At 46.5% G+C, this 20,719-nt stretch overlaps 1 protein-coding gene across 8 annotated transcripts; it reads right to left on the bottom strand.

Annotated features, from left to right (window-relative positions):
* Positions 1-1,325: 1,325 nt before the first annotated feature.
* On the bottom strand, positions 1,326-15,440 carry Pogk (pogo transposable element derived with KRAB domain). Of its 8 annotated transcripts, none has more exons than XR_009584632.1 (6): positions 15,305-15,411; positions 14,020-14,150; positions 9,051-9,177; positions 8,228-8,326; positions 2,971-6,558; positions 1,326-2,819 (listed from the first exon to the last, which is right to left on the bottom strand). XR_009584632.1 is itself a non-coding variant. In XM_021656273.2 (6 exons), the coding sequence occupies exons 2-6, from the start codon at positions 14,612-14,614 to the stop codon at positions 5,093-5,095; spliced, it is 1,842 nt and encodes a 613-aa protein (XP_021511948.1). In that variant the 5' UTR covers positions 14,615-14,945; positions 15,305-15,440; the 3' UTR covers positions 1,326-5,092. The 8 variants fall into 8 exon arrangements, 7 of the variants coding, with proteins under 7 accessions (XP_021511948.1, XP_060220605.1, XP_060220604.1 ...); XM_021656273.2 differs by adding an exon at positions 14,596-14,945 and having other exon boundaries at positions 1,326-6,558; positions 15,305-15,440; XM_060364622.1 differs by having other exon boundaries at positions 5,083-6,558.
* Positions 15,441-20,719: the final 5,279 nt, after the last annotated feature.

Genomic DNA, 20,719 nt, shown 5'->3' on the forward strand with positions numbered 1-20,719 from the left:
AGATCCACAGCAGTCGTTTTATCATGTTTTGAGATTTATGTAAAATGCTTTTTCCTTTTTAAAATGTTTCCTTTAATGTTGTCTTCTTTTCTTACAAACAGTAACCAGTTCTCCTGACTCCCAGCCAGCTCTCCGTCTCCAGCCCAGCCCCTTCAAACATTTCTCCAACAGTCTGGTTAAAGAGTCCCTTCTCCCAGCTTTTCCAGTACTAGCCACTCTAGACTCCAGCTCTTCTAGCCTGTCTGCTCAGCTCAGCTTCTCCTGGCTCAGCTGTCACCAGCTGTCTTCTCACTCTGCTAGCCCAGTTCACTTCAACTCTACTTTCACTCTGCTCAGTCTCTTCTCTAGCCCTACGCAATCTTTCTTCCTGCACTAGCTGTCTTCTCTGACCCCACTACTACTCTTTCTCAGCCTCTGCTGGCTTTTTATATCCTCTGCTGTTCCCAAAAGCCCAAGAGGCAACCATCACTGAAGGTCACAGGGTCAACTGGGTATCCTTTAAAGGGTCAGGCGCTCAAAAATCACACTACAGATTTACATTCTGGTCTGTCTTTCATGCCACTGGTCAGAAGATTTTCTGAATTAGGTAGATGGGGTTGGGTATAAGGTAGGGACACAAGATATCAAGAGCTCCTGTAAAAGAAAGATTTCAATTTTTGTGTTCCACCAACTGCTGGCTCCATTTCTGATATCTCTGCCAGTTATGAGTCTATATGCAGTCCACCATAATTAAGAAATAATAAAGTGTCAAGGATAACTTAGGAAGTTAGAAACTACACAATTAGCTACTCCCAAGTTATCTGTATTGTATGTTTTTAGTAATGTATTTGGCCACAGGCGTGACTAGGTAACAACAGCGTGCCTTGCTTTACCAGCCACATTGAGGACCTTAGCCATAGTAGCACCCCCGCACTTCGTCACACTCTGCTGTGACCAAGTCCACCCAACATGTCTCCATTGTGTAAAAGCACACAACAGAGGCCTGTGAATATGCTTTCACTTGAGAAATTTATGAAAATAGGAAAGCCTTCTGTCCATCAACCTAGCACTGTAACTTTCGCGGCTGTCCTCCGCAGCTTCCACGGCTGTAAGACTGCTAAGGCATGACTCACCGAGGAAACCTATCCAAACTCTCGTCCAACTTTTAAGAACTAGTTTAAAACCCCATATCCTCCTTAATTAAAAAAAAAAAAAAATGCTTGTACCACTTGAAGGAAGACTGCTTCAACAGTATGATGTATTACTACCAGATCTGGTAGTATAGGCAATAGCTTACCATTTAACTTTCGACAATACCAGCAGATAAATAAAAACACCAGAGCCTATTGTCTTTATTACCAAAGTTTATTACTGGGATCAGTTTCTATCTAGTAGGGAGTACCAGTCATAGTGTGCTATGGTAATTCTCAGGAAACGGCTAGTCTGCTCCACAGTTGTACTGGGGCTGTTAGGCATAGATCATTTGAATCAGCGGAAGAATGCCAGAAGACCCTGACAGCAGAACCATCACTCTAGAAAAGTTCCAGTGCTATGTAACCTGATGAGTAACGGTATGAGATGAGAAAGGAATCAGACCCATTCTCTACTCTTCATTAAGATAATTGGCTTATGTGTGAAAAGCCAAACGTCTTTTAAGCTCTCAAGCAAGAGAAATACTAAAGTCGGGAAGAGGACAGTGTAAGTTAGGAAACAAAACAAAAGCCCAAACCTGATGGAGAGAAGAGTTTAGATGGCATTTAGGGATGACAAGACGGTACCAACAGAGCTAATGGGAAATCAGTTCGTTCAGATCTTAGACGTCACTGTCATGTGTTCAGAACTCAAGCTGGGCAGGTTTAATGACTGGTTAAAACATGAAAAAAGTGACGACAGACAGGAGAATGAGTACCTGAGTAGAAACTGGGGAAGATGTTGAGAACAGAGTATAGCATCCACGTGAGCTGAGTGGAGGAAGGGTGGCCACAGCAACCTGCTGGCCACACTATTTGGAATGACAGATCTAGCAATGGCTTTGCCTATGAGGTTCTGGGAGAATTTTTGTAGCACAGATAGCTTTGAAGGAATGTTTTTCCTAATAGTCGACTTACACAGGAATGCACATGACTATTATGGAAAAAGTCAGTGACTCACACCTGTTCTTATAGGCTGAAGTCTGAAAGCAGCTGTGGCTTAAGGCCCAATCCTCCCACTGCCCTTTTGACAAAAATATTAAAGAAAAGGGACCAAGTATGAGTCAGTGGGCCTTGTTCTCTGTACATGGCAGAGGATTTAGACTTCTGCAGGCAGCTTGAAAAGCAAAGGCTTGTGCACCAAGGACTGCCTCATTAAAGAGGACAACAGGGAAAGTCGGGTCATTAAATAAGACCCTAGAAGGGCTAGCTGCCTACCACTTGGGAAGTCAGTGTAACAGCGTTATTTATGTCAAACTCTTCATCTTCCATACTAACCTAGTTTACCTAGAAAGTGCCATCTTCTGCACCAAGACAGCATCTCCACTTTGCTGTTATCAATATCTCATTCCCTCCGTGAGGAGACAGGAGTGCATGAATGACGTGTTTCTACAAAAGCTTTCCTGTTGTTGTGACCTGTATAGAAACACTTCTACTGAAGCATCTGCGAAGGCGTATATATATATATATATATATATATGTTATATATATATATATATGTATATACTTGAGGTTTCTTCTCCACAGAAAGGACACCACGAGAGCTGTGGTGATAGTGCATCTTGGTGTTAGACAGGTGTTCTCTTCTCCAGAAGATACCCTTGTTCACTTGTGTTTACAGGCTTCCATAATGGGCAGATGGAGCCAGCTCTGAAAGAAGAAATGGGCATAAAGTTTCTTTTCTAATCCTGTCACTGAACCTAAGGGTCCTATGCTTGGCTGACACCTGACAGGATGGGGTGGGAAGGACTGTCTTGATGGGTGCTCATGCTGCTGTCCAGACCTAGAGAGACCCACTGACCTTTCTGGTCCCTCTGCAGCCATCTTCTTAAAAGTTTTTCTTCCAACTGTTTCAGTTCCATTTGTTGGAAAACAATGAGAGCCTATGTATGAATTAGCTTGGATTTCTGGATGTCTTTTAACAAAAATAGTATCCTATTCCACAACAGTAGGTGGTTTAATGCCTGTATCTTCTGAACTCTCCACTGTGCTGTGAATCCTGTCTGTTTCCATCACTCCCCCAGCAGCTGTGGAGTAGCATCTGGAGGAATAGAAACGCATGCTGTTGTGAGGTGTGAACAGCAGGGCTTAGCACGGTTTTCTGCACTTTCCTTTTCTGATAGTTTTTGACTGGGTTCCTGGAGTGGCAAGTTGCTTAGAAACTTGAAAATGTTTTCTAACAGAGAGGGAGAAAGTAAGAAAAAAGACAAAACAACTGCAACTCAGTCAGATATCCAACTGGGGCAGCAGAGTGGTCAACAGAAAAGGAGCCTGAATGCACGGGGCTTTAGAAAGAGTAGGGGCGAGGGAAGACAGCATTTTCAGTTTTAAGTGCTTATTCTACCCTAAGTCTAGGGCTCAGTGTTTAGAGTACGATATGAGATATGAGAGCAAGAAGAAGGTATATGCCACTAAGGAGTCTGTGCTTACACAGCACAGAGGGGTGGAGATTTCTGTTAGCCTTGTCCTTGCATGGTGGAGGTGGGGGGGCAGAAGTAAAATGTAACAGTAGACTTATTTTTAAATCAAGTAAAGGTACATTAAGTTAGTTTTAGTCTTCTCGTTAGAGATGGCCACTTTTCGAAGTATGCAGGTGGACTGAAGGAAAATGAGAATGGTGTAAGTTGCCTGTGCTTTCCCTGTGTCCCTTACTCAGGCCCTCCTGCTTGCTCAAGGTGTGTGTACAGGGGATATGGGATTTTGCTAGGGTGGGCTCTGCTAGGCTCCCAACCCGTTTTCTTCCAAAGTTGTTCCTCTTCTGCACACCACCCCCACTTGACCTTAGGCCCTCACACTTTCCTCACTACAGTACTATTTCTGAGGCAGAGTCCTTTTTCTGTGTATGTGTGAGTGTGCAGGGGTCTATGTGAATCATATGCATGTAGGAGCTGGCTGAGGTCAGAAGAGGGCATTAGATCCCCTGGAACTGGAGTTACAGCTGGTTACGAGCTGTTGTATAGGCACTGGGAAATGAACTCCAGTCCTCTGCAAGAACCAACGGTAAGCACTCTTTAAACTGCTGAGCCATCTCTCTAACCCAGGATTTATTTTTAATGACATAAATAATGTGCTTCTGTGTGTGAAAAGGGCATGTGATTGTGGGTGCACTGGAGTCTAAAGAGCTCATTGGACCCCCAAAATGGGGGTGCAAGTGGTCATGAGCTGCAGGACCTAGGTGCTGGGAGTCAGACTCTGGTCCTGTGCAAGCACAGTATGCTCTTAACTGCTGAGCCAGCTTTGCAGCCCTTCAAAGATTCAATTCAAAAACACCTTCCTTCAGATATCTGCTGACAACAGGAATTGACTGTAATGGCTCACCCCAGCTGAGGTTCCATGGACTAAGATGTTTAGAAACTCTCAGCATTCCCTAGATGAAAGCAAACAATACATATCACCATCTCCCTGGTGAGCATGAAAATTATAATGCTCTCCCTAGTACACGCCTGGGGCCTAGAGGTCACTGTACTAAAGGCATACTCCATTCTCTCCTGAGTCATGGTCCTGCACATCAGCAAAAGGCAGTGCAACTATGTAAGTAATGCAAGCAGACAGACTGCACGTCAGAAGAAAGTCATCTTTTTAGACAGCCTTCCTGGGAACCAAACAATGTCGGACTATGCTCTTTGGGCCAAGTAACTTTCTGCAGTGGAGCTGCTCTCATGTGAAGGGTTCAGACTGCTCCTTGCCCATCTTACCCATTGATTACATGAGCACTCCTGGATTCAGGCCATAGGACAAAATACAGATCTGTTTCTGACGAGAGGGAAAGTGCTGATGACCTGTCTACACTGTGGCATGGCAGGCTTATTTAAAGAGAACTTGAAAAGGGAAAACTAACACCCAGAAAAAAGGTAAGTGCTAGACATGACCAGGGGTGTCAGTGGTGGTAGAGGAGCTATTCCTGACCAGTTACCTGAGTCTTCTCAGTTGCCCTCAGCCACACTTGCAGGATCACATTCTTTTGGTGGTTCTCTGGGCAACTGGCTCTCAATTTCCCATAGGACGTCGCCTTCCTCCTCTAAGTTGCTGGAGATGTGGCACTTTCTGAACCCCTGCACAATTGATTCACTTGAGATGCTGTTCCATGCAACCATGACCCACTCCAGGAAGAGGCCCAGGGGTGGCTTCTTGGCATTCCCAGTGGGGCTCAGTGCCAGGTTCCCAGCCAGAAGCCAATTGGAATACTGGGCCCGGACACTGTCATTCAGTGGCTTATAGACCACCACATCCAGAACCTGTAGCTGGGAGGTCAGGCCCCCTGGGATGATCACCATGTCTGTGTTCATACTCTCCATGGAACTCTTCACAGAGTCAGTGGCGTGGCACCGGAAGCCATTCAAGATCAGCATCCCTCGCTGTTTGGGCACGGCTCCAGTTCTCCGTCTCCACACAACTTCCAACCAGTCTTGCATCAAGTCCTCAGTCATCCACCCGTAGCGGTGGCAGCGGATTTCCATGCCACTGGGGAACTTCCCAGGCGGAATGTATGTCCCCCTTAAAATGATGTAAGGGGGTAACTTCCTCCCATCAGCCAAGACACCTAGCATGGCTGTGATCCTCAGTTTCTCCCTGCCTGGCGTCTTGACCAAGATGGGCTTTTCCCCCTGGTTGTCGACAGCCACTCTCGAGGGCACCTCTAAGCAGATGGGTGTCTCGTCTGCATTGCCCATCTGTGCTACTTCATAGTCATGTGTCCGGCGCAGAGCCAGCACGCTCTGCTGGTAGGTGACCAGCTTCTCAGTCAGGTCCTCGGCCAGGTGCTGAGGGACTGGCACTTTGTGCCTCAGAGACAGGTCATACCTTCTCATCATTCTTCGACACCAGCCCAGACTTGCCTTGAACCCTTTCTCTGGAATGTTCATCTCCTGGGCGATTTCAAGAGCTTTCAACTGCATGGCCTCCCTGGTGATGGGGTCCCCTTTGGCCTGCATGTATCTGACATACTCAGCCACACGCTGGTCTACCAGGGCAAACCTTCCGTTCTTGGGGCCTCGGAATGCCCGCCGCATGGCATGGGCATTTTGGAGCTGTGGTTTCACTTTGCGCCAGTCTCGAACATTTTTTTCCAACACCCCAAACTGCTTGGCAGCCTGACAGTTGTTGGTGCTCTCGGCGTACTCCACCACCATCAGCTTGAACCCTGCATCATAACTGCGACGCATGCCCCGACTGAACTGAAACTTGCTAGCTAAGTCGTCGGCCGAGAGGTCATACCCTGGGAATCCCATGGCCATGTAGAAAGGGTACCCCTCACTCCACTCAGGCAGTTCAGTGATATCCCGAGGCAGATGCAGGTAAAAGCTGTTGAGGTGCTGAGGTTGAGGAAAATGGGAGGTGGCATTCACTGCGCTTGCCCAATCTGGAGTCCTAAAGTCAGGTTCTTCATTTTCTAGAAGACAAATAAGGAGGGGCAAAAATGCCAGGATATAAACAGTTTATTCATAGATTTGGGGGAGGTCATAAATTTTAATCTGGAGTTCATCAAAAGTGAACCAAAAGTTTAACAAATAACAGTCTAAGTCCTTATCTATATCCCATTAACACAAATTACCAAATCTAATTTTCACATACTGTGTGTAGAAGAGGCCATAGATGCTATGAATAGATAGAAGGTTGCCAAGCCATGGAAGTGACAAGAGGACTTTTAGTCGGAACTGAATATAAGTCCTAAGTCTGAAGCACATAATACTGGGGCCAGGTTCAGATGAAAGGAGTGTTTGCAGGAAGGCCTGGTGACAGACCTGTAAACCCAGCTATCTGGGAGGCAGAGGCAGGAGAATAATAAGTTCAATGCTGCTGCACTGGGCAACTTAGTAAAATCCTGTCTCGAAATATAAAAGTAAAGGCCAGCTGGGGCTAGAGCTTGCTTAGGATGTGCATGGCCTTAGGCTGCATCTGCCTCCGCCCCCAGCTTCACGCAGTGTTCATGTGGATGGGGAGACAAATGTATCCATGCTACTACCTAATATCACAGAAATCTGGATATACCATGGCTGAGTCATAGCCCTTGAACCAAAAGACAAACTAACAACCCTCCCCAAAAAACCCCAGCCAACCAAACAAAAACCAAACCAAAACTACAACAAAACTTTTGTCAGCAAAAGTAAGCCTTTGTATAAAGCAGACACCTTGTTCCTGCACAGCAAAGATGAAACTGTTTTGTCAAAATTTCCATTTGGAAGGTGGTCACAGGAAGCATGGTTTAGGGAGATTCCTGCATCTCCCAAACATAAAGGCCATCAGCTATAAAACACACTACTATGTGCCATTAAAAGAAAAGAAAAAAGCTATGGAATACCACTCATTTTAAGAGGCATTCTCAATTGCAATGTAAAGTGAAAAGGAAAAGATGTAGAATCAGTAAAATACAGCACTTTAAACCCAACTACAGAGAAAAGCAAATATATTTTGGCAATCTCAAAGCTATGGTATACTCACATATGTAAGCTTAAGTATGTGGTGTGGCTGTGCACATACACACATACTTTTTTCTTTTTTTGAGAGAGTCTCATATAGCTCAGGCTGGCCAAGAATGACCTTGAACTTCAGCTCTTCCTGCCTCTATCTCACAAGTATTGGGATTAAGTGTATTTTCCCAACCATTTCTTTTGCTAAATTAGGTACTTCTTAGAAATAACTACTCAAATATGTACTGTCGCTGTTACTGCCTTTCTACCCAGAAAGGAACAGGAAGCCAACAGTAAATACATTTACAAATGTGCTTTGTCCTTCTCATTATGCCTTAATCTGAGGAGGAATATGGCATGCCGTCAAAGTGGCCATGCCCATTCAGGTATGGACCAAATGCTGTAACAGCCTCAGTCTGCTTCATGCACACACCGGCTTACACATCAAGGTGTAAACTCACAACCAATAATAAGATGGCGGCCCAGGAGAAAGGGGTTGCCTCAGTCCATGCAATACTAGAAAGGGTGATCTTTACATCCCAAAGCCTATACACAATCGTTGAGCCTCACTCCTAAATACCTTATAGAAGGCACATGGAAACCAAAAACCCAGTTTCTCTTGGGTAGATGCTGAACTAGTTTACTCAGTACCTGCAATGGTTACTCCCTGGAGCCGCCACTCATCAGATTTAGGAAACTCCTCTTCCCTTTCCAACCGACTGATCATGTCTGGCTTAGGGAATGGGAATTCTGTTCATAGGAAATAAAGTAGGGAAACAGCTGTATATTACTGGCCTCGCACAATGGCAAAGTTAATACTTCCTAGTACTCAGGACCAGCTTCACTCTGTATACCCCCCACCCCCACCCCTATGGCAGAAGATGGAAACAGAGCTTGGTGATACTTAAAGACACAGGGATTGAAGGCAAAGTCTGTCTGGGGATTTCTGAATCCCTGTCAATGGGAGCTGGTACTAGCAACAGCAAAATACAGCCACTAGCAGGGAGGTGAGTGGATCCAGCCATCAAAACAATCAACATTTTGGAACCCAACTGGGAAAGTCTTCCTTCTAAATGGTTCCACTCTGAGAAGAGGGATAATGTTAGTGTATGTTTGGGGAGAATACTCTCAGGGAGTATATCCCCAAGTGTCTGAGGCTGACAGGACAAAGTTTTCCTTCCCAAGGATCAACAAAACACAGGCCTAGATCCGTGCTGACATTCTGAAGGCTACATTCTTTTCTTTTTTAGGATTGGGAATACTTGGGCCAAATGAGAACTATTTTAAGAGGTAACATCAGTTTCCAACTAGAAGGACATAATCTGTAAGTCCCGTCCAAAGCAAAATCAGGGAGTTCAGCTGGCACAGGAACGGGAGGGGCGTCCCACTCAGATGAGGAGACTGGAACAAGATGAGAGTTCTGATGGTCTTAGGGTCCAAAGCAACCCAGAGGCAAAGGATAACCAAGCATTACCCAGGGACAGGACAGTCTCATAGTTCATCCTCATGACTTCCCGGTAGAGGGCTTTTTGTTGCTCCGTCAGAACTTCCCACTCCTCATCAGAAAAATAGATGGCCACCTCATTAAATAGGGCTGGAACCTGGAACATGAACAGTACTTTCTCAATGACTGGTATGCACACACACACAGATCCTTACATACAATGGGATTGTGCAGCCTCCATTCTTACAGGTCAGGTCAGGGCTTTCACTCAGGCAAAAGGTGTGTCTACATTATTATTGCTCTTGGGGACAAGAGCCCTCCTATGTCCCACCACAACAGCTGCCACCATCAGGCTGGGGGACCCTGGACATCATCTCAGGTACTGTGTGTAATCTGCTCAGTTCTCCTGGGACTCCAAAGCCAAGAAGCCATCCACACCCGACATAAGTGTCCCCACAAAGATGTCCATCCTAACCTACACCTCTCCTATCAACTGGCCAGAGACCCTCAGCCCAAAGGATGGGGCTGTATCTCAAACTGAATAGAATTACTGCTTTCTATGGCATTTTGTGGGTCACACAGATTTCTTGTAAGTGAGCCAACCCTTCCAACTGTTGACTCAGGGCCAAAGCTGTTCTGAGGGGAGCCAGCCAGAGAAGGCCCCTAACTCGGCCCTTCCAATACGTAGGAGCACAAGTAGCAGAGATGGGCCAGTTTGAGCTCCACTTATGAAATGAGATCCCAGCAAAATGGTGGGCTTTTAGGTCCAGAGTAAGCTCCCCACTTCCCACCCCATTCTTCCAGCTTTCCTCTTTTTCTGGGTAGCAAAAGGAGGGAGTACCTTCCTAGCTAAAGATAGCCACCAACATGTCTTGTTTTACCAACTGATTTGCTTTTTTTCTTACTGTATTTTCTTTTGTGGTCATTAAAAATCCTACTCCAAAGCTCCTAGTCAGTGAACTTGTTTCAGACTGTCCACTTTGCATTCTCTCCTTCAAACTCTTCAAAGCTGTACCGTGGGCCTCGGTGATCATATTCTCTCCCCTTAGCTTAGGAAAGTCAGTATATACATGGCCTGCAGCCTCTTCAACAGTTAAGCTGTGAATCACTCATACACCTGGCCTTTCTTCCTTATCAACTGGGCCTACTTACTACACTGCCACCGCCATACCACTTCTATTTAGGGAACACTCATTGGCAAAGGCTACTACTGCTGCCTGATTTCCCTCAATGATCTCACAGAAAGCAAAGGTACTCCAGTTTAGCGAGGGTTGGGGAATGGGCTCAGAGGACTCTTATTTCTGGGCAAAGACAGCCAATAAGTGGCAAGGTTGAAACATGGACCCAGCACTGTGAGTCCAAGGCTCACTGGAGAGGACATAGCTTTTTCCCTGGGCATCTTCTGTCTGGTCACAGCTGTACTAGCTGCTCACCCGATGCCTCTTCACCTCTGCCCACCATTCCCCTTGGCCCTCGAGGGCCTGTCTTTTACACCCACCTATCTTCGAGACCTAGCCCAGACTACCTTACTTCCCGGGCTGTGAGCACACCTACACAGCGCCACACTGCCCTGTGCTTAGCACCCTGGTGCCTCATTGCACTGTGCATCTCATTTCCCTTCTCTGCTCGTCATGTAAATCCGACTTTGCTAAAAATAGCCTATGCTTACGTTTCCCTAAGTCCAGGATGCCTCCTCTAGCTCAGTGGTTCTCAACCTTTCTAATGCTGTGACCCCTTAACACAGTCTCTCCTGTGGGACCCCCAACCATAAAATTATTTCAAGCTACTTCACAACTATAATTTTGACACTGCTATGAGTTGTAATGTAAATATCTGATAGGTAGGGTATCTGAAATGTGACTCTGTGAAAGGGTCATTTGACTCAAAAGGGATTATGACCCACAGGTTGAGAACTGCTGCTATAGCTGGTGGGCACGTACCGTGCATTACTGAAACAAGTGACTGAGGCAAATCTATTACTCTGGATTTCTCTTCTCTTGTCATTCTTGGAACAGTTTCAGAGAATTAAAGTTTCATCTGTCAAAAAAACAAGGCAACTCTCCGGAGTAAGAATGGACAAAAACTCTTTACGTCTGCAACAGTAGGAGGTGAAAATGCTGTGGTCCCTAGGCTTCTCTCAGACTTCTTCCTCAACCTGGAAGCCAGACAGCGCCGAGGTTTTCCAGCCTGCTGTTCCTAACACCTGAGATTTTAAACAGCTCTCTCTTGGGCCCTTACACGTTCCAGATCTAGGACAGAACTATTTATAGGACCCTTCCACTTGCTGATAGAAGAATGCAGGCCTAGTTATAGCAATCCCTGCAGAGCAGGTAACACATTCTAGACCTGGATAAGTGATGGCCTGTCCAGAGCTGCTGGGGGATTCATCTCTCCTAATTATCCCATGGCTAGAGGATCTTCACACAAGTCCACAGTAAGCACCCAAGGAACAGTACAGAGATTTAGAAGTATTTCTGAGCCATGTAAAGATGGGGCAAGACTTTGGGTCCTGTTATACAGGCCTTTTTTTGCTCCACAGGAGCCTTTCATTTGGTCAAACAATAGAAGGTAAACAGGGCTGGCTCTAGGAAAAACTGAGAAGCCAGGTAGTGTGTAGTTCAAGCGTCACTGTTCCTTGGCTTTGCAGGTAAGAACCTGCAATTCCTGTCCTTCCTCTCTCACATGATTAGGTACTCATCAGAGAGGTGTTCTTGAGCTCATGTGCATGATCTTGTTCTCCTGGAAGCTGGCTTTCTAATACTTACTTACCGCCAAGCACAACCCTTTGCAAAGTGCTTACAACTGCACGGCTTTACTAGACAGTAGACATCCAAGAGGAGTTGGAACCACTATACCAATGGAGCCTCTGCTAGGTCAGGTATTGTTTAGGGCATTTCCATTCATATAAACATGATCTCTGACCTATTTAAATAAGCCATGGATATGGGAATTGCTGTTGAACTTTTATGGTTAAGGAAACAGTGGCTAAGTAGCTTGGCTGACGTCGTACAGTGTTGACTCAATGGGCCATGTAGGTCTTGCCATGGTATATGGTTTAAGACTCATTCCTCAGAGTTACTGAGGCCAGCTCTAACTACCCAAGAGAGCACACAGCGTTCCCTGGCCTACCTTTTCCCACTGCCTGTCTCGGACTTCCAGGGGCTTTTAGCTTCACCCACAGCTTCCCTCTCCCGTGCCTCTGATCATGCTGTTCTCATCTGGAGAATAAACTCTCTCCCTTCCCTTTGCGCATCCCACTCATCACAAGGCTCAGTTCAAAGTTTATTTTTTCTTTCTATTTGAAACTGTATTTCTACTCCAATTCTAGTATAGAACACAGCTTGTATGTGAGTAGTCCATATTAACCATCCTAATTATTGTCAAAATATACATTTAAAATGCAGATTCTATTTTTTTTCCTCCTCCTAATTTAATGTACTATCTGTGTCTCAACCATATGCTATTGACATTTCGGACTACTCAATTCTTTGTTATACATGCAGGTGCCTTCACTTGCATTACAGATGTATAGGGAGAGTCTTGGCTGAAGTTGAAGATGCTATTAGGACCTCACACCCCAACCTCTACCTTGGGTAACAACTAAAACTGTCTCCATATACTGCTAAAGGTTCCGGGGGGAAGGGGAGGGGTGGAACACAAAGCTGTCCATGGCTCAGGACACAACAGGCCTGGCAACAGGCCTGAATGAGACGTCCCCGCTTCTGCCTGTGAGAGAATCCTGAGCTGACCTGTTAGGCTTGAAAGAAGTCTGTCTTGAGAGTCACGAGTCCCCCAGGAGACTGAGGACTGCATGAAGGCAGAGATCTTGTCTTAACACTATGCAGTAACTGAAGACTCACAGCAGACTTCCCAGAGGTTACAAATGGCAGAATCCCATTCCCACCCCTCAAGCTGCCAGGCTTCCTCTTCCAGCTGCTCTACTCCTTTCTTTCTTTCCTGGGCAAGGCATGCTCTTCACCCCTTTTTTTCTCATTTGCTCAACACAATCAGATGTTACTTTTACTGTGCCTCATTGCCACACTTCTCCAGCCCATTTAGATATACTGGGCTGTCCATTTTAGCCTCAGAATCCACGGTTTCTACTGCTTTGTGGTCTTCCACAAGCTAGACAGGACGGACCCCTGTCTGAGTCACAACTGGGAGGACACGGTGGACAAAGAACGTGAAGGGTAAAAGGCTGCACAACTTCGGACCAGTGAGCCAGGAGCCTGACAATGCACTGTTGGCCTATAGTGAGATGTAACACAGAAAGATGCGCTATAGAAATGGCTGCAGCTTGGTAAGTCAGTATACACAGGGCTTTCCACAGGAAAGCATACAACCTTTTGGTACCTGAGGTTCCCTTTGGTAAGAGGGGTGGACTAGATAATCTGGAATAAGCGTCTTTCTAGTTCATTGCCCGCAGCTCGGTGTTCTATGATGAAGAGCATCCCCTCTCATAGGGCACAAAGGATATCATGTACTGATGATATTGATGTTTATAGACAATAAAAACCTAAGCAACATCAATTTGTTAGTCACACTCCATTTCCATGACCCCAGTAACTATTGTGAATAAATGTATTAAATATTGTTCCACTTATACTTGGGTATTCCTTACAGCTTAGCAAGCATTTCCATTTACACCTAGGTGACAAATAGCTCTGGGTGCCAACTGTTATGCCTAAATTCTCCTCATGTTAGTTTAATGACCCAAGTCTTATACGTATCTGGCGCCTACAATATGTATGATGATGATGATAATGTTAAGCCAGGCACAGGAAAATGGGTGATTCGGTGACAAGAAGACAAGGTCTCAGCCTTGCTGCTAGAGGCCCTGTCTCCATCACCACCTCAATTATTTGCCCTGCCTTTTGGAGCCACAAGGCTGCTTTCTGAGGAATGCAAACACATGAGACTGGGCTATTTTTACTCCCCATGTCTGCCCTGGGAGGAGACCGAGAGCAAGGCCAGCCACATCCCACCCTTTCTTACTTACCCATGCGCCTTCTGAGCTGATCTGTACTTTCTGCATATGTATGGGGTCATCCTCCAATTCCCGGATCTGAATCTCTTCTTTTTGCTCTTCTTTCAGGGTCAAATTTAGAGGGTATGCTGGGGACTCCATCTCTGCACGCAAGATTTGGTAGACAAACCAGGTGTCAGTGTGAACTTTTGGCTCGCGGCTGGGTATACACCAACCGGTTAAGTTCAAAGCATTGTCTGCTTTCAGCTAGAAGGGAGGGATTCAGGGAAGGTGGCTTATCTCATTATTATTAGAGGGGCCGTGGGCAGAGAATATATCTGGCTAGCTTCAAACATTTGAAAAGCTTTCTGTGATACGGAGACCAGACTAGTTTTCAGAGACCGTCTGTGCAGAAGGGCAGAACTGAGAACAGGGGGTGAGCATTCCAGGAAGAGGTGTAAAACAGTGCAGTGACAGGCAGAAGTTTCCCATTGAGAATACCACTCACAGGGAATCAGGGCCAGAGCAGAGTGGTGCTGATTTGCTACCCGTTCAAAGTGTCTGAGCCTAGATACCACATTTGAATAGTTAGCCCCAAATACTTATCACCTGAATTTTCCAGATTCATAGGCGCTGTCCACAAGCCAGTTCGGAAACTTAAAGTCTTTCTGCCCTAAACGACCTCCCAAAGCCAAGTCGGTGATACTGAGATGGGTGTGCCTGGGTGTCGGAGGCCAACCCGGACCTGGCAGGACTCCTCGCCTCCGGGTCGCAAATTCTCTCTATTCGAAGCCTCCTCAGACTGGTACAAAGAGCTTCCCCCTAGAAGCCTGCTGGCAATTTCTGGGTGTGTGGTGAGTGTGCATCTCGCGGGTCCCATTTCCCGGGACTTCCAAAGCAAAGATCTTGGCGGAGTTCGGAGACAGCTTCCTCAATGTTTCCGGGGGGCGGGGGGCGGCCTGGGGAGGTAGGAACGCGCGTGAGCTCCCAGGAGCCCGGGCCTGAACTTGGCCGCGGCCTGTGCCCGGCTGCGGGGCGGGAGGTGGGAGGGGCCGGCGCGAAGGTGCCCGCCGCCGCCCCTGCTCGCTCCAGCCAGCTTGCCCAACCTTCTCTCGCCGCCCCCGCCCCTCCGTTCGGGTCCCCAGCACACCTGCGGGGCGGCGACATCCCGCGCCGCCCACCTCCCCGGCCGGTCTGCAACAAAGGCGGCCGCCGCGACAGCTGCCATCTGCGGTCCCCGCCCCGCCGCGGCCCGGCCTCCCCCGCCGGCCCGGAGGACGAGCCGCCCCGGGCGGCCCCGCGGCCCGCGCGCACTCACCCCGGCCGAGCGGGCGGCGAGGGCTGTGGCCCGGCATTCAGCGCGCCATCGCGTCCGCCGCTCCCGCCGCCCCAGCGCGGCCCCGCGGGAGGGAGCGGGGACACGTGGTGGGAGGGGAGGAGAGGGCGGAGCCAGAGGTGTTAGGGGGCGGGCCTGGACCCGTGACGTCAGCAGGCCTCGACGCCGCTTCCGCTGACGTCGGCGCTGAGGGCCGCGCTGCGGGGCTCGGGAGTCCCCTCGCCTGTGGCCGCCGAGGTGGGCGTTTGCTCGGCGCGACGCCGGCGACCCCTTCGCTCGGGCGTTCAGAAATGCTCCGGCCCAGCTCAGGCGGAGGGGGGGCCGGGCTCAGCGTTCCTGTTAGGTCCCAAACGCTGTTCCCAGCCTACCAGCGAAGCCAACTTGAAGATTTTTGTAGTATTGCTCTTTACCTCCCAAGCGTGTAACCCCCTGGACGAAGTAGCTGTGGAGTTCTTTGCCTGCAGCTCTGTGAAGAATATAGCAGCAGTGTTCCAAGGGACCTCGAAAAGCTTCCTTATTCCAGAAGAATATTCTTACGGTTTGATTTCTGATTAAAAACAGAACAATGGACAAACAAACAAAAACACTTGTTACTTCTTGAAACACTAAGATTGAGTTCAACCAGGGACCTGGTGATTTATAGCCAAGGAGAGGAAGGGTGTGGATGTCTGGGCCTGGAGAATTACTAAGAGGAATTATCAGAGGTTGAGGGATTCTTGCTAAACCCACCGAACAGGATTCTTGTTGAGAGAAGGCCGGGCTGATCAGATATCAAGGGTGCTAAACTGACAGAGGGGGATTCTTGCTTAAACTAGGCTGGGCAAGCAGATGATGGGGTGGGTATCAAACTCTGGTCCTCCTCACCACAGCCCCGAGGGAAGCTTTGTAAGGACATTTTAAACTTACTGCTTCTGCTTGTGTATGCAAGCACATGATGTGTGTGTAAACACAAATGCCTTGACATAGAAGGGCTGCGCTTTTAGCACACAGCATAGCTGACACACCTTTTGAATGTCCTTGTAGCTGACAGGAGCAAAGAGGGATTCATCACTGGATAGAGATTATTCAAATATTGAGAGAGGAGGTTAGGATTTCTTTGTTGTCGTTTTAACAGACGTCTCTTTTGATGTGTAAATTTAATCCTTTAAAAGCAGGAGTGGTAGCTTGAATTTAATTTTATTTTTAACTTTCCTGGCAGTTTCCAAAAGTGAAAACATTGTCAGGAAGACAGACAAGGGGTCTGGGGTCATTGTCGGCACCTCAACTTCTTTCAAAAATGAATATATGTTCTCAAGTAAGAAAAAAGCAATGCCAAGTTTTAGGTTTTTGAGAGTTCCAATATAGGAAGAGGCTTCTCAGTGACCCATTTGAATCTTTAAAAAATTTTTTTCATAAAGATTTTTTTTTATGTGTATGACTGTTTGCACATCTGTCTTAGTTTGCTCTCTATTGCCATGAGAAAACACCATGACCAAAAGCAACTTGGGGAGGAGAGGGTCTATTTCAGCTTGGAAGCTGTGGTCTATCATGAAGGCAAGTTGGTGTAGAACTCACTGCAGGAACGGAACCTGGAGGTAGAAACTGAAGCAGAGGTCAGGAAGGAGTGCCGTTTACTGGCTTGTTCCCATAGCTTGCTCAGCCCACTTTCTTACACAACTCAGGACTGCCTGCCAGGAATGACACCACCCAGCAGGCTAGACCCTCTCCAATCAATTAATCATCAATAAATCAGTAATCAAGAAAAGGGCTCACAGAGTTGCCTATACGTCAGTCTGAAGAAGGCAATTCCTCAATTGCCTTTCCTTCTTCCCAGATAGGTCTTAAGTTTATGTCTAGTCGACAAAAACCAACCGGCACAATGTGTGTATGTACACTATGTGTCCATGGAGGTTTGATGAGAGCACTGGATCTCCTGGGACTGGAGTTACAGATGGTTCTGAACCACCATGTGAATGCTGGGAACTGAACACAGGTCCTTTGCAAGAGCAACGAGTACTCTGAATTGCTGAGCCATCTCATCTCTCCAGCCCCTTGAGTTCTTACTTTGAAACCACAGTCCTATGCTTGCACTATTGTTAAGGGACCCACCTTTAGGGGCTTAATTGCTAAGAATGCTTACTCTGAGAACAGGTACAGGTACCTTTATGGAACAGTGCATTGCAGACATGAATGTTAGAGTAGTTCTCTAAGCCTAGTCGCTTCTTTCTGCTTCGCTTTCCTCAACTGCTAAGAAGAAGAATTGCCCAGGCTTTCTCTCAGTTCTCTTTAGCAATTTGGTTCTCAGTCCAACTTCACCCATACGGGGAGTGGCTGAGGCAAATCTCTGAGACAGTGTCTGCCTGCAGTCATCTGACAGCATGGGTTTCTGCTAGAAGGTGCTTTATATCTCAGCAGAACGCCTGTGTAATCAGCATAATGAATCTTTAATGATGCTGTCGGTCTGATTTCATCCTGACTCCTATTGGATTATAGCAGCATCATAACATAAGATTCCAAAAGGCAGGGCTGGAGAGAGGGCTCGGTACTTAAGAGCAAGTGTGCGGACAGCTAACAAGCTGGCATGGTTCTGTGCACACTGTAATCCCGGCACCTAGGAGAGCAGAAACAGGAAGTCCACTGAGGCTCACTGTCTTCAAGCCTTGGAAAGAGGAAGGGAGGGCTAGGACACAGACATGGGCGCGCGTGCATACACGCCATAGCTTTGGAGAAAGTATAGGGAGGGCTAGGTCTTTCTCTCTCTCTCTCTCTCTCTCTCTCTCTCTCTCTCTCTCTCTCAGTTCAGGGAGAGACCCTATCTTACAAGGAATAAGGTAGAGAGTGGCAGAGGAGGGCTCTGTACCTCCTTCTCTACACCCAGCTCCCACAAGTATCCCAAAGCTTCAAATCCCGCAAAATATTTTTAACTCAAGTGCTGGGGGTTGTTCGTACTGCTCAAGTTCTGATTACAGCCATCCTTGTTTTGTAAACCTGCCTGAGACATACCTGAATGGTTGATTAAACAGCCTATATCTGGGCAGGGCAGAATGGGGTAGGCATGGCTTAAGGTTCCTGGGCTTCAGGTTCAAGAGAATCATGGGAAACAGACTGAAGGGAAGAGAGGAGGAAGGAGCACCCCACAATGGGTTAGGTGAAGAAGAAACCAGACCAGGTAGCCTGGGAGGGGGAAGGATTCCAATAATGGCTTGAAAAGGCCCAGATGAAGAAAACAAGCAAGTACCATGGGATTATGGATGGAAAGTAGACCAGATGAGGAGGATTAAGGTAGATGGCATTGGATGGAGGTTGGGAGATAGATGGTGAGATACTGAGACAGTGTAAGTGAAATATCTGCCCAGCCCAAGGTAAATGAGGCAATTATAAAAGCTAACAGGTTTCTGTGTCTTATTATTTGTGATAGCAGGTTAAATAATACTGCCGTGATAATCTAAGGGCTAATAATAAGATACAGCCCAACACTCATTCTTTTATTTACTGCAACACTGAAGTGTCTCTGATTAACATGCTTTTCTGACTTACCTTTTTCAGTGGAGGCTCTATAATCCTTAGATCAGCATGGCTTCTGGCCCACTTTGTCCTATTCTCTGGTATTTTGGCCGATTGTGTTAATAGACTTGGTCCTTTTTGTCCCCATAGTACTGTTATATCTTGTGCCACTGCTGAGGTGTTGTGTGCAGCATAAACTTCAGTGCCCCTTCACTTGGCCTGGCCATGAGCTACAGTTTGGCTAACTGAATGTGAGTAGAAAGGACTCCTGAGATTTTAAGAGGGTTAATCTGCTTCCAGGTGAACCTCTGAGACTTGATGACCTTTGCCATGACAAAAACATTGATTTCACTGTCCTTCATTCTTGGTGTCTTAGTTCCTTTTCGGTTGCCGTAGAAAGATCCCATGACTAAGGTGAATTATAGAAGAAACCATTTATTGGGCTTACAGTTTCAGATAGTCCATGACTATCATGGTGGGGAGCATGGCGGCAGGCAGGCAGGCATGGTGCTGTGGGGTAGCTAAGAGCTTATATAATTATCTGCCAGTGGGAGGCAGAGAACTGAGAATTTCACAAGGTTTTGAAACCATAAAACCTACCCCTAGTACAGCCCACCCCCAACAGAGCCACACCTGCTAATCCTTCCTAAACAGTTCCAGCAACTGGAGAACAAGAATTCAAATATCTAAGCCTATGGGCCATCCAGGAAACATTCATTAACAACTTATTCTATACCCAATGAGTGAGGATTACACCCAAAGGCTTATATATTTGATTTCTTGGTTCCAAACAGTTGGTGGAACTGTTTGAGAGCGATTAGCAGGTGTGGCTTTCCACCAGGACATTTAAAACAGAGCCTTGCTCTATGATTTATATTCTGTTACTTTAAAATATTCACAAAACTGTTACCATGTTAGAACACGGGATCTGGAATGACCTAAATTTTCCCAGGGCGTAGAGACTTCAGAATAAACTATCCCTTATTCCCTTTGAAGTGAGAGTTGCATTTTTGTTTTGACACTACTGGTATTCTACAGGCCAAACATTTCTGGAGTCAGGCACAAAGTTAACAGATATAGAAATGCATTCTGCCCCCCATGAGGACACAACGAAAGTGTCAAAAAATAATACTGACACGAGGGAATGAAAATTCAAGAAAAATAATTTGATTTACAATATTATCTCTGAATGCCTTCATGCAAAAATGTACCCACACCCATCCCAATGTGCCCCAAAGCCTCATCTAATCATAGCATCAACACGAAGTAAATATTTTAATAGCTTTTATTAAGTTTACTTGATAAATTTATGAATTAAGAAAATGACTTGGGGACAGGATGACAGAAATATTTTCATTTGTAAAAAGGGGAACAGTAGAAGTTTAAATAGCCATATTCATAACAATTCTGAATTTCCAGTGGACAAATGTTGATGGATCTCAAAAATCCATTATTCTTCAGCACTTTGGATTTTTGTTCTGGGAGGTCCCTTATCATCCCTCCTTAGCTCTTCTGCAGAGGACACTGGGGAATGCATTGCTCTTGCTGACAGAACAACCTTTTAGCTTGAGTCTTCCAGGAGTTGGGATCTTGCAAATTATTTTAAGTATTGAAAGAAGTCAATTTTAAACCTTTCTGTTTATTTCTGTGAGTATGGGTATTTTGGTTACATGCATGGCTATACACCCTATGTGTGCACTACTCACAGAGGCCAAAAGAGGGCATCAGATCTCTGGGACTGGAATTTCTGTAGGTGCTGAACTGAACCTGTTATGGTGGCAGGAATATTAGACTCACCCCTCACTTGATGGTGTGGAAGCCGAGCAAGAACAGGAAGTGGGGCTAGGCTGTAACCCCTAGGGCCTGCCCCCAGTGACATACTTCCTATAACAAGGCTCTGCCTCCTAAAGATAC

The sequence above is a fragment of the Meriones unguiculatus genome, chromosome 11 (assembly GCF_030254825.1).
Source record: "Meriones unguiculatus strain TT.TT164.6M chromosome 11, Bangor_MerUng_6.1, whole genome shotgun sequence".
Lineage (NCBI taxonomy): Eukaryota > Metazoa > Chordata > Mammalia > Rodentia > Muridae > Meriones > Meriones unguiculatus.